This window comes from Lepus europaeus, chromosome 9 (assembly GCF_033115175.1).
Source record: "Lepus europaeus isolate LE1 chromosome 9, mLepTim1.pri, whole genome shotgun sequence".
NCBI lineage: Eukaryota > Metazoa > Chordata > Mammalia > Lagomorpha > Leporidae > Lepus > Lepus europaeus.
Window position 1 is genome coordinate 55,969,586 of NC_084835.1, and position 13,831 is coordinate 55,983,416.

Here is a 13,831-nt window from a genome sequence, read left to right on the forward strand (position 1 = left end):
AAAAAGACTACAAGTGGGGCCTGTGCTGTAGCATAGAAGCTTAAGTCTCCACTGGCAGAGCCGTTATCCCATATAGGCACTGGTTCAAGTCCCAGCTGCTCCACTTCCGACCCAACTCCCTGCTAATGTGCCTGGGAAAGTAGCAGGGAGACCCAGAAGAGGCTCCTGGCTCTTGGCCCAGCTCTGGCCATTGTGGCCATTTGGGGAGTGAACCAGCGGATGAAAGATCTCTCTCATTCCTTTTCTCTCTGTATGTCTGTCTTTCAAATAAAATAAATAAATCTTAAAAAAAAAATAAAAAAGACTATTATTTCACTTAGTGCTTTTAACAACTATGTGAAGCAGACAGACTGGAGGACGTTAGCTCTATTTTGTAGGTAAGCAAGGAAACACTGTTTTCACATTCAGTATAAGACAGATCTGGCATACAAAACCCAGTCTTCCATCTGCACAATTGTTTTTTTCCATGACTTTGTGATGCATCATTTTAGAGTAATCTGGTTTCACAATGCTTTATAGTAGAAGAGTAATATCTATAACATCTATCCCTGGCAGGTAATCTCTGAAATCAACCAACCTAATTAATTACCTCATATCCTGGCATAATTTTAAGGCATCCAACTCAATTTCACAGCTATGTTCCAGGGCCCCAACAGCCAAAACATGCAGCCACGCTGATCTTAAAGAACCAGGGAACACAATGGTCAAGCATAATTTCAAGTTTAACCTGGGCCCAGCACATCCTTGCCTCCTACTTAAAAGTCCAGCTAAGAGGGAATGGAGCAAAAGGAGGGCCCATTTAGGGGTAGACACTGTTGAAAAAAACACAAGCAGTATCAGACCTACTGCTATCAGAATCAGTATTTCTAGAAACCCTGTGGCTGGTATACTACATCCTAACCAGCAGGACAAAGAGTCCAGAATATGCAAGGAAAAGGCCCAATTTAGCTACCAACCTGGGGCTTAAGCCAAATAGTGCAAATCTCATTCATGCCAAAACAAGAAAGTGGCTCACTCCTTCCTGGTCTGGCTTTTAAGGAAAGGGCTGATCATCAGGGAAACCAGGACGTTCCACACCAAAGCTCAGTGGGAAAATGGTGGGCCTTTTCCTAGTTATGCATGGTTAAGGAAGCAACATAATTGGGCACTCTGTCCTTAACAGGAAGCCCCCAGTTGGCTTGAAGGGAAAAGCTGTGGTCTTCCCCAGGACACAGACCGGAAGGAGACGAGTGAGACCAGGGCCTGGTGACAACAGCAGGGCTTCCTCACGTAGGGAATGTAGGTCCCTGTGGAGAAGAATCTAGGAGCACCCTAAAATTCCAAGCAAAATTTTGAGTGTGTGCATATTTTCTTGGCAGATGGGTCTTTCTGAAGTCCTGAGCTGAAGAAAAGGACTAAGCCAGGGGCTGGCACTGTGGCATAGCAGGTAGAGCCTCTACCTGCTGTGCCGGAATCCCATATGGGCTCCGGTTCGAGACCCAGCTGCTCCACTTCCGATCCAGCTCTCTGCTATGGCCTGGGAAAGCAGTGGAAGATGGCCCAAGTCCTTGGGCCCCTGTACCCATGTGGGAGATCTGGAACAAGCTCCTGGCTTCTGGCTTCGGATTGGCACAGCTCCGGCCATAGCGGCCATCTAGGGAGTGAACCAGCAGATGGAAGACCTCTCTCTCTCTCTTTCTCTCTCTCTCTCTACCTCTCTCTGTGTAACTCTGACTTTCAAGTAAAATAAATATATCTTAAAAAAAAAAAAAAAAAAGACTAAGCCAGTTGCAGGCCAGCATCCCCAAATCACCAGATCCACTTGGAGCCAGGTGAGTCTGAGCTTGCAAAGCTGTCACGGGAAAACTGGGGCATGGGACGCACAGCACAGGCACCTGGACACTTGTTTTGTGCTCTTCGTCCTGTGTTTCAAGTTTTTTCACACCAAGGCCCTAAGACTTCTCAGGGTTCACTGTTGCAGGAGTTCTTAGGGAGCCTTGCACACATACTTGAGTTAGTCATTTACCAACACCAAACCCTAGGACAGATGTGACAAAGCAGGACTCCGTCCTCCAAGGCATATTGAGGCCAGCATGGAAAACAATGGAACCTTTCCTCGAACCCGGGCAGTGATGGGAGATGATCATGACCTCCTGTCTTTCCTGACCCTTCTCTTCCGGTCACCGCAGAGAAGCCAGGAAAATCTTCTCTGAAGACACTCGACAACAGTTTCCAAAAGCAAAAACACACACTTCCAGTGTGCTGTGCTCTCAGAAACTCTGGTTCTAGCTCAGCTGGACTGATGCGTTCACCCCTGCCAGCCAGCTGAGGCCGTCTCCCTTAAGCAAGCCCACTTTACTCGCAGTGCCACGGCAGGCCACAGAGAGGTGGAGAGCGTGCAAGGACGGTGAGACCACCGGCAGTACTTCCCCAGGTAGGTGACTTCATCAGTGAAGGCTGTCCCCAGGTGCTCCTCAGCACTGTCTTCTGTCCGAGGGTCTTGTCCTTGGCCTCTGCCAGAGCCTGGATGGACTTCAGAGTTGGAAATCCCCAGGTCACATAGGCTCTCCTAGAGGCAGCATTTTTAGGCTGTGGGGGGAGGAGGTAACTGACAAAGACACCCCTGGAGACTTTCTCCAGCGAGGTCTTGCAAGGGTCCACTGCACCAGAAAATGCACTCAGTAACCTTCTGGATGCCCACAACAAAGGCCCAGCTTCTTTATTTTTCCTCATTATGTGGCACTTGCAAGGCATGAGGTTTCACTTCTGGTCATCCAAGTTGCGTCCTGCGTGCTGCTGCTGAGGGGACCCATGTGCAAAGATGGCAGTTACTTAACCCTGAGCCCTCTTCCTTTCCTGCGCTCCTTCTTTACCAAAGCCAGCTTTGCCTGGCTGGCTTTGAGCGCTGGATAAGATTTTCTGGAACCAAAAGGCTCTTTCTTTGCTCATGCTCTGCTGTCTTTCTAGTGCTGCTGCCATTTTTCTTTCTTTTAAAAAAAAATTATTCATTTGGGAGACAGAAGAGAGAGAGAGAAAGGGTTTCCATCTGCTAGTTCACACTCCAAATGCAAACAAGTGCCTGGGGCCAGGCTGGGCCAATGCCAGGAACCTGGAACTCCATTCCAGCCTCCCACCTAGGTGACAGGGGCTCCACTATGAGTCCTCACTGCTGCCTCCAAGCAAGGAACCGTTATTCCCTGGGATAAGGAATGGAGCCTGGATTCAAATCCAGACACTCTCATGTAGGATGGAAGCGGTGTAGGTGGTGGCTTCCCCACTGCACCACCTGCCCCAATATAAAGAATTAGAAGTGGGGCCGGCGCCGCGGCTCAATAGGCTAATCCTCCGCCTAGCGGCGCCGGCACACCAGGTTCTAGTCCCGGTCGGGGCGCCGGATTCTGTCCCGGTTGCCCCTCTTCCAGGCCAGCTCTCTGCTGTGGCCCGGGAGTGCAGTGGAGGATGCCCCAGTCCTTGGGCCCTGCACCACATGGGAGACCAGGAGAAGCACCTGGCTCCTGCCATCGGATCAGCGCGGTGCGCCGGCCGCAGCGCGCCAACCGCGGCGGCCATTGGAGGGTGAACCAACAGCAAAAAGGAAGACCTTTCTCTCTGTCTCTCTCTCTCTCTCACTGTCCACTCTGCCTGTCAAAAAAAAAAAAAAAAAAAAAAGAATCAGAAGTGGGAGCAGGTTGGAGTAGGCAGTGATTTACTAGTAAAAAGTACAGAGGACGCTGGGTGTTAGCAAAATGGCACAGTCCCGACGCCATCCTAGGCTCTAGCCCCCGCCACCATTGCTGGAAGCCAGGTGGCCACGTGGCCCAACCACCGGTGTCAGCCCCACCCCCATCCTAATGGGATTCGCTGCTCCTACTTCCCTGCCCACCCCCTGCAAAGTTTTATAAGGACCTGTTCCTGAACATTGTGGCTCTCTCCTCCTCTCCATCTCCTGATCTCTGTCTCTCTTACGCTCTCCTTCTCCCTCTTTGTCTTCTTCGCCCCTTCCCTCCAGTCTGTCGGGCTTCCCCCAATAAACCCTTTCCCTTACTCCGGTGTCTGGTGTGTTTTGTGGCGGCCTGGAGGCTACAGGAATAGGGGTGTCTGGCAGGCACCGCCCATCTGGCAGAGACCGAGCGTGGGGGAAGGTACCCCTCCCTCCTCACAGTCCCACCACCACCGCTGGGCTGAGATTCAGACCTCCCTGGAGAAGGCCTGTCCTTGCGGTGCTAACGATGATAGAACTTGCCGGAAATCTTGGTACAGCTGGCGACCTTAACAATTCACAACACATTTGGTGGCTTAGGACAACAGCAGTTGCTTCTCTCCTGGTTCTAGAGGCAGAACGCCAAAATCAAGATGTCTATCCAGCTGTGTTCCCTCCGAAGGGGTGCAGGTTTTCTTGCCTCGTGCAGCTGCTGCTGACTCCAGGGTTTCCTTGAGGCCGCACCGCCTCATCTTTGCCTCCTCTTCACGTGGCCTTTTCCTCGCCCTTCTCTTGGGTGTTTGTCACTGAATTTCGGGCCCACCCTAATAATCCAGGAAAATCTCATTTCAAGATCCTTACCTTAACTGCATCTTCCAACATTTTCTATAAGCCACATTCACAGATTACAGACACACATATTCTTGGGAGGCTACCATTCCATCTACTACGTTGCCTTCTAGAGCTTGCTGGAAATAGCTCTCTAGGGTGCGTGGGAGGGCAGTTCACGCGAAGCCACTAGGAAAAGCATCCAGGAGCAGAGCGCTGGTGAGCGACGGCTGCTGGCTTTGCAGGACCCTGAATACACTGTGACAGAGACGTCAGCCCCGTCCCTGCAATGCCTCTTCTTCAACTCTGTACCCACAAAATGTGATGCCTGCCAGCAGGCGAAGGGAAACATATCAAAGGCCCAGATCCATTCTCATGTTGCAGCCATTTGGGGAGAGAACTAGCAAACACAAGATCTCTTCCTCTTTCTCGCTCTGCCAGCTGGAGCTGGGCCAGGCCACAGCGGAAGGAGCCAGGAACTCCATCTGGCTCTCGCGTGCAGAACCATTAGGGACTCAAGTGTTTGTGTCATCACCTGCTGCCTCCCAGGCACAGTAGCAGGAAGCTGGATTGGAAGCATGGAGTAGCCAGGACTCAAGCCAGCAACTCTAATACAGGTGTCCTAAGCTGCAGCTTAACAACACTTGTTCAATAAACAAAATTTTTTTTTTTTTTGACAGCCAGAGTTAGACAGTGAGAGAGAGAGAGAGAGAGAGAGAGAGAGAGAAAAGTCTTCCTTCCCTTGGTTCATCCCCCAAATGGCTGCCATGGCTGGCGCTGTGCCGATCTGAAGCCAGGAGCCAGGTGCTTCTTCCTGGTCTCCCATGTGGGTGCAGGGCTCAAGGACTTGGGCCATCCTCCACTGCACTCCTGGACCACAGCAGAGAGCTGGACTGGAAGAGGAGCAACCGGGACAGAATCTGGCACCCCAAGCGGGACTAGAACCCGGTGTGCCGGCGCCGCAGGTGGAGGATTAGCCAAGTGAACCGCAGCACTGGCCCCAATAAACAAATCTTGAAGGAAAAAATATTAGAGAAGCAAGGAGCAGGTTCAGCTCCTGCCAGTAGGGAGGTTGACAAGCGAGTTCCAAAGGTTGGAGAATACCTGGTGACCAAAACTTGCTTTCAGCGCAAGACTGCCCGCCCTTCAGCCAAACACTGCCCCCACTGCCTCCCTTGACTTTAAGTGGGCAAAAGGACTTTCCTTGGTAGGACAGAACGTCTCCCGGAGTAGCCACAGGGTATTGTGGGAGACATGCCTTTAATCTGGGCAGTTTCGATGACAGAAGCCAGACTATTTGATTATGGGCTTCTTTTGGAGGAAGCTTCCACGTATGCTAAAATTACATTATCAATAGAAAAGTGGTGATTTTTAATTTTTACTAAGATATTTTTCTAGCTCCTGCAGCCTTCTGTTTCTTTCTGACCAGCTTTCATTATTTTACGTGACTCTACCTCAAGTATTTTTATCCTCTCGGGCAGCTCTGTCCAAAATAACTTTGATGATAGAAGTGAGCTCTGCGGGGGTGCAGCCACTAGCCACAGGTGGTGCTGAGCCTTTGAAATGTGGCCCCCGGCTGGCTGAAGAACTGAGTTAATTTCATTCGTTTGGTTAAGATTTAAATTTCAATATTGGGTGGCACAGCTAAAATTTTCCTAACTCCTCGTGACGATGACATTGAGATTTTTGCAGAAAACCCACAGGCCTACGGGAGGCTGACATCAGCGCTGAAACATTCGTTCCGAAGTTGGACACACGCCGATAAACTGACCTAGATGTAAAGCGAAGATCCCATTAAAAAAAAAACGAAAACTAAAACGAGAAATGGGACATCAAGGTGGAGCATGTCTCCGACCTCTCTGGGGAACTTCGGGCGAGTCTCACTCCCAGCGCCCTCGCGCTATTCCCTCCGGCCCCCAGGCCACTTCCCGCTAGCGCCGCGGGACCGCAGCTTCTGGGTGGTCCTCCCGGCCCCGCCCCTCCCACCTGGGTGCCCCTGGCCACGCCCCCCACAGCGTCCCGCCCCGCCCCGCCGCCGTCCGACCCCGCGCGCACAGAGTCGGCGCGCTGACGTCCGACGCTCCAGGTACTTTCCCCACAGCCGGTCGGGCTCAACGTGGGGGCGGGGCGGGGAGCGGAGCGCGCATGCGCTGCACCACCAGCGCTCTGCCCGGATCGTGCGGGGCCTGAGCCTCTCCGCCAGCGGAGGCTCCGCTCGCGCCAACTCGCTCCCTCCGCCATGGCTGCTACGATCGAGCGGGAGTTCGAGGAGTTGGATGCTCAGTGTCGCTGGCAGCCGCTGTACTTGGTGAGTTGCGGGACCACGCGACAGCCGCCGTCCTCCGAGGACCCGGGCTCGCGCCCGCCGGCTCACTCTCGCCTCCCCCGCCTCCCGCTCAGGGCGGAAGTGGCGGCGCGCGGCCCGCGTCAGGGGCGCGCCTGCGCCGACCGCTTTCTTGCCCCTTTTGAAAAAAAGATTTCGAAGAGCGTCCTCCTAGTGAGCGCAAGCGCGGAGTTGGTTCTGGAAGGCGGCGCCACAGCGGCGCCTTGTGGCGGGTGCGGGTGCCCCCCACAGCGTGACGCGGTCGGGAGTGGGGAGGCCGGCGGGGAGCCCGGAGGAACCGTTGTGGGGTTGGCAGCGGGAGGAGGTGTGGGTGCAGGTTCCCGGCAGAGCCGCGTGTGGCTGTGAGGGGGACCGGCGTGAGTGGGGCGCTGGGGAGCAGCGGGCGTGGGCGTGGGATATTCCGGGGCAGAACTGAGGTGGGCGTGGGGGTTGTCGCGGGGCCGGGCTGCAGCATCACGGTCGCTCCCATGGCCCCCGTGCGTGGCTCTGGCTGGCGGACACCGTTTTCGGCGTCTCGTGGTCTAGCGAGCGGCAGCTGGTGTCCGCGGAACTAGTGGGCGCTCCCGGGGCGGGGGTCGGCGTCGGTCGGAGCCGATCGCCCGCCGTGGGTGCGGAACTTGCCGGAGCCGGCCCTTCCCAGACGCCGACCCGGGCTGCTGCGACCCCCGCTCCGAAGGCGGCCGTCGCTGGTTGGGGGCCCACGAGCGTTCGTGTTCTTGGAGGCTGGTGCGGACTCAACGTGTGCGTGTGGGTCGCCTTCCCGCAACGGAGGGAGACTTTGACTGTTAGTTCAGTGACGAGAGTATTGTTTTTCTTTTTAGTATAAATCTATGTATATTTTTACTGAGGCATATTTTACGTGCAGTAAGCCACACAGATTTTACCTGTGCATTGAAACGAGTTGCACAGAGGTGTCCATCCGTGCAAGCACCACTCAAAACAGGCAACCAGTCACCCCGGAAGGTACCATCTTATCCCGTCCCATTCCTCACCTGTAGGCCACCGCCGTCTCAGGCCAGTCAGTACGGCATGATCCAGTTGATGGATTCTGTAGTATGAACGCTCTGACTAGCTTTTTTATATTGATAACTCTTTAATTCAAAGCTTTATTAATTTATTTTAAAATGATACAATTGCTTATTCCCTTCTGTTGAATCATTAGCATATTAGTCCCAAGATTGAATTTAGTGATTGGTTAGTTAAATGCTGCTTTGATGTTTGGTTCACTGTATACAGTGAAAGGAAGGAAAAAGCTTTCCTGTAAATCTGGGTAATCCTGGGTTTTTCCCCATTTCATTTAATTAGATGACAGTAGAAATATTTCCTGTGTCATGTTCAAATGTAATGTTTTCTTAAACACTGGCTGATAGTATAATAAACCTTGACTCAGTTGGATGCAGAGTAGGTAAGAATTGCTCACTAACTTTTAAAGAACATTAGTGGGTATTTTTTTTTAAAGATTTATTTATTTACTTAAAAGGCAGAGTTACAGAGAGGTAGAGGCAGAGAGAGAGAGGTCTTCCATCTGATGGTTCACTCCCCAATGGCCAGAGCTTCACTAGTCAGGAGCCAGGAGCTCCCACGTGGGTGCAGGGGCCCAAGGACTTGGGCCATCTTCTACTGCTTTCCCAGGCCACAGCAGAGAGCTGGATCAGAAGTGAAACAGCCAAGTCTTGAACTGGCACCCATGTTGGATGCTGGCACTGCAAGTGACTGCTTCACATGCTATGCCACAGCACTGGTCCCTACAATACTATCTTCTTTTTTTTAAAAAAAGATTTATTTATTTGAAAGGCATAGTTATAGAGAGGCAGAGAGAGAGAAGTCTTCCATCCACTGATTCACTCCCAAGATGGCCATAAAGGCTGGAGCTGCGCCGATCTGAAGGCAGGAGCCAGGAGCTTCTTCCGGGTCTCCCACTCGGGTGTAGGGGTCCAAGGACTTGGGCCGTCCTCTATTGCTTCCTAGGCCATACCAGAGAGCTGGATCGGAAGTGGAGCAGCCAGGACTCGAACTGGTGCCCATATGGGATGCCAGCACTGCAGGCGGCAGTTTAACCCACTATACCACAGTGCTGGCCCTGAGTACTGTTCCAAGTATAGAAAACATTAATGCATGTTCTAGTAGGAATCTCTGGGAGAGTGTGCCATTTGTATACTTTTTTTTTTTTTTTGACAGCCAGAGTTAGACAGTGAGAGAGAGACAGAGAGAAAGGTCTTCCTTCTGTTGGTTCACCCCCAAATGGCTGCCACGGCTGGTGCACTGTGCTGATCTGAAACCAGGAGCCAGGTGCTTCCTCCTTGTCTCCCATGCGGGTGCAGGGCCCAAGGACTTGGGCCATCCTCCACTGCCTTCCCGGGCCACAGCAGAGAGCTGGACTGGAAGAGGAGCAACTGGGACAGAACCAGCACCCCAACTGGGATTAGAACCCGGTATGCCGGCGCCGCAGGCGGAGGATTAGCCAAGTGAGCCGCAGCACCGGCCAGTTGTATACATTTGTTTCAGCAGTTGCTACTGCTGCTCAACTTACCAGTGATATATCAAAATACAGATCTGAGAAGAGAAAGGTGAATGCAGCTTAATTCAGGCTAACATTTTTGTTAAGTAGGGTTTTGTTCTTTTTTTTTTTTTTAATATATTCTAGAATTCAAGGAAAATTGTGATCCTTCTTGCTAGAAAAATGCACATACTTGGACTGGTTGAAAATTTGACGTGCAGTTTCAAGGAGCTGAGAAGACCCTCCTGTGGACTTCTAACCAGGAATCCTGTAGTTTATTTTGTTGCTGTATGCTTGTGTTATATTTTACTAGTGAAAGCACAGGGTACTAGTTTTTGGTCAGTAGAAACCATGTCATCCACCCTGATAATTACAGTAAAAGTAGGTCACAAACCGGGAAAGTTAGTCATGGAAAGCAAGTCAGGAAGAATTTGTACTTAGTATTTTCCTGTGACTCTAGAACATCTGTTCCTCCGTTCTACAAGTATATACTGATCTCCAGTGGCATGCCAGCTTTCGCTCTGGACTCTGGGGATTCTGCAGAATGCCACTGACAGGACTCCTGCTCCTGAGTCTGTCACATCGTAGGAGTTGTTCTCTTGAGGACTTCATTGCAATTCTGTATTTTCATTTGTTCACTCATAAACAGGTCTGATGTATGCCAGTATTAGGCCTTGAGGATTCCTGACTAAAGATAGAGTTCTGGGACCGGCACTGTGTGGCTCAATTGGTTAATCCTCTGCCTGCGGCGCTGGCATCCCATATGGGCACCGGGTTCTAGTCCCAGTTGCTCTTCTTCCAGTCCAGCTCTCTGCTGTGGCCCGGGAGGGCAGTGGAGGATGGCCCAAGTGCTTGGGCTCCTGCACCCGCATGGGAGACCAGGAGGAAGCACCTGGCTCCTGATTTCGGGTTGGCGTAGCTCTGGCCATGGCCATTTGGGGAGTGAACCAACAGGAGGAAGACCTTTCTCTGTCTCTCTCACTGTCTAACTTTATCTGTCAAAAAAAAAAAAAAAAAAAAAAAAGAGTTCTTCCCTCAGAGATCCAGCCTAGTGGAGAGTAGTACATAGGTAAGCAAATTAAAAGGTTTTGATAAATGAAAGCTGTTTTAAGCATAGGGTGCCATGGAAGTAGGTACCTAGGAATCACGTATTTCCCAGAAGGGTACACCTGGGCATTCTGGTGAAATTTCCTGGAGGAAGGAGGGCTTTACCTAAGTCTTCAAGGAGCGGTTGGTCTGGTGAAGAGGCAAGGCTGGGGTGTGGGATGGGAGAGTTAGTTTTCCAGGGAAGGAAGTGCACACAAGGCACAATGTAGAATACTGAGAGCTACCAACAGAATAGTCTTGTGCCCTGTTTGCTGTGAAGTTGAGGGGCTGGAAGATAAGCAGGACCTAGAATCCAGGCCCTTGTGGCTCAGACAGAGGAATCTGAGGTAGTTAATAGGGACTCACTGAGGAATTTCAAGACTAGAGGTAATGTGATTATATTGGCTTTTTAGTAGGATTGTTCTAGAGCGTTGGATAGGGCTGTGTGTAGGCAGGGAGGTAATCTGCTGGAATGAACCTAGAGAGATGATAAGCTCCTGAATTTAGGCAGTGGCAGGGAGAATGGAGGGGAAGTACAGATTTAAAATGTTACAGAAATAGATTTTTTTAAAAGATTTATTTATTTACTTGAGAGGCAGAGTTACAGAGAGGGAGTGACAGAGAGAGAGGTCTTCCATCCGCTGGTTCACTCCCCAGATGGCTGCAACGGCTGGAACTGAGTTGATTCAAAGCCAGGAGCTTCTTCCAGGTCTCCCACATGGGTGTGGGGGCCCAAGCAGTCTTCTACTGCTTTCCCAGGCCATCAGTGGGGAGCTGGATTGGAAGTGGAGCAACTGGGACTCAAACTGGCGCCCATATGGGATGCTGGCGCTGCAGGCAGATGCTTAACCTGCTGTGCTACAGTGCTGGCCCTGATGTGTTTGGTTTTGAAACTGCAATTCAGTTTGAGATACTTGTGAGACATTGAAATTGAAATAGTTGAATATACATTTGGAGTTTAAGAGAGAGGTCTGAGCTGTTAAATATAATTGTGGAAATCATAAGCATGCTGTTGACATTTGAAGTCTTAGATAGCAGTAAGGTGTCTGCTTCCGGGAAGATACTAGAGGGTTTGGAAATGCTAGAGGTAACAGCACTTAGGAGGACAGGTAGGGAAAGAGGAGCTTATAAAACAGAACAGAGAGGAATAGCCATGGGTGGGGGTGGGGGTGGGGTCGTCAGCAGAGCCTGGAACTTCACCAGGGATAAATAATATCAAGACTGAAAGGATCCATTGAATCGAAGTCAGAAAACCAGCCTTCAAGAGAGCAGTTATAGTGGATTACAGAAGAGAGATGCTCAGAGTTGAGAAGACAGGTGGGGTGGAGTGTGAACAAGCAAGTGTGAACCACTCTTGTGAGGAGCCCAACATAAAAGGAAGGAGTGGGAAAGAAGTAGCTGAAATGAAGCCTGACACAAAGACCACATGTGCTGCCTATCGCTTTCCAACCCTTTCCCGTATGTTCGATTCATGAAATTGTGCCTTGCCTGTTCTCTCCCCTTAGGGCCTTTATAAGTGTTGTTCCTTTTGCCTTGGCACTTACCCCATTTTTCTTTCTCCTCTTGCTTTACGACCTCTTACTCATCTCTGAAGTCTCACTTCCTTGGGGTTGGGAGGTCCTTCCCAAACTGCCCCTGCTGGCTCTGAGCCCCTGTTACATCTATAGCATTCCACGACTTCCCCTTTCATTGGATGAATTGGATATAATTCAGCAGCAGATTATTTCAGGAACACAAATTGCATTAAGAAAACTGCTATTGAAAGCTTCACTGCTTGAGTATGGAAAAAATGTTCCGCTTTGTTTATCAACAATGGGTGATATTTGTGATGATGTTTGTGAAGAGTTGTGCTTTTTTTGGTAGTACTAATGGGACTAGGCAAAGAAAAGCTTCTCTCTTGAGCAAAAACTAGACACAACTAAGAGCTCAGTGATATGAGAACTTTTGCATTATATCTTACTGAAATTTTTGGAGGAAAAATACATTGAATATTTTGAGTCTAAAACTGGCCTCTTAGTCCTTTTATCCCCTTCGCACAGTTGTTTTATAGCCTGATTTCAGGTAACAGGAGGTTTCTCAGCAACAAGTTCTTGGGTTGGAGCAGAGCAGACTCTGTTAGTCCCAGTGGATCTTCTCTGCCTTGTCAGAACTTTAGGAAGATAGTGCCAGTAAGCACTTGGTAAGTATTTGTTGAATGAATGACTTCTTAGGAGAAAAGTGCAACGTGATAGGTTTATGTGATTGTGGAGATAAGCCACGAGAGAGAAGGTAGATGTTGAATAAATGTGTAGAAAGGGTGATTTTTGGAGCCAGAAACCTCAAAAATCAGTAGCTGATAGAATCAAGAACCCATTGTGGAAGACTTGGCCTTGAAAGGGTATACTTGGCAGAAGTGAGATTTCTCGAAAATTTGTTCTGTTTGACAAAGTGATAACATTATATAGTCTGAAGTTAATTCTGTCTTTTTGAGCAGTATTCATGATTGCTTTCCTGCCTGTCCTTTAGTCACTGGTGATTGCTGACTGAATCAGGCTGGGGCATGAGATGGGCAGAGGAAAGGGATAGAGTTTAGTAAGCTTTTCAGGGAAAGGAGTGAAACTAGGGAAATAGCAAAAGCTGAATCAGAATGTTTCTAGTAAGTGATGGTTCAGAAAGAATGTGGCTGATTTATTAGGGTTTATGAACCATGGAACTCTTAACTGACTAATTATTTTTCTTTTTTTAAAATTTTCATTTATTTATTTATTTATTTATTTTTTGACAGGCAGAGTGGACAGTGAGAGAGAGAGAGAGAGAGAGAGAGAGGTCTTCCTTTTCCGTTGGTTCACCTCCCCCCCCCCCCCCCCCAATGGCCACTGCGGCCGGCACGCTATGGCTGGCGCACCGCGCTGATCCGAAGGCAGGAGCCAGGTGCTTCTCCTGGTCTCCCATGCGGGTGCAGGGCCCAAGGACCTGGGCCATCCTCCACTGCACTCCTGGGCCATAGCAAAGAGCTGGCCTGGAAGAGGGGCAACCAGGACAGAATCCAGTGCCCCGACTGGGGCTAGAACCCAGGGTGCTGGCACCACAGGCAGAGGATTAGCCTATTGAGCTACGGCGGCACCGGCTAATTATTTTTCCTAATTAGACATTTGTAGTTCAATTATTATCAGCAGATTTTACAATTTGTAAGTTAATTTTTAGAATTCAGATATAGTGAACTCAGTTCTTTTATTACAGGTTGAACATTACTAATCTGAAAATGCAAAATCTGAAACTTTTTGAGCACTGACATGATACCATATGATGCCACAGTAGAAAATTCTTTTTTTTTTTTTTAAATTTTTTTTTTTTTTTAATTTTTGACAGGCAGAGTGGACAGTGAGAGAGAGACAGAGAGAAAGGTCTTCCTTTGCCG

General features: G+C 49.9%; 1 protein-coding gene across 4 annotated transcripts in view; it reads left to right on the forward strand.

Annotated features, from left to right (window-relative positions):
• The first annotated feature begins 6,645 nt into the window (after nt 1-6,645).
• Nucleotides 6,646-13,831, forward strand: part of PTPN2 (protein tyrosine phosphatase non-receptor type 2) — a 114,257-nt gene continuing 107,071 nt past the window's right edge. For 2 of the 4 annotated variants that reach the window (XM_062201324.1, XM_062201326.1), the window contains exon 1: nt 6,648-6,815. In XM_062201324.1, coding sequence (XP_062057308.1) covers nt 6,747-6,815 — 69 coding nt within the window. In that variant the 5' untranslated portion in view covers nt 6,648-6,746. Of the gene's footprint in view, nt 6,816-13,831 lie in introns of all 4 variants that reach the window. The other 2 variants (XM_062201327.1, XM_062201325.1) reach the window with 2 other exon arrangements.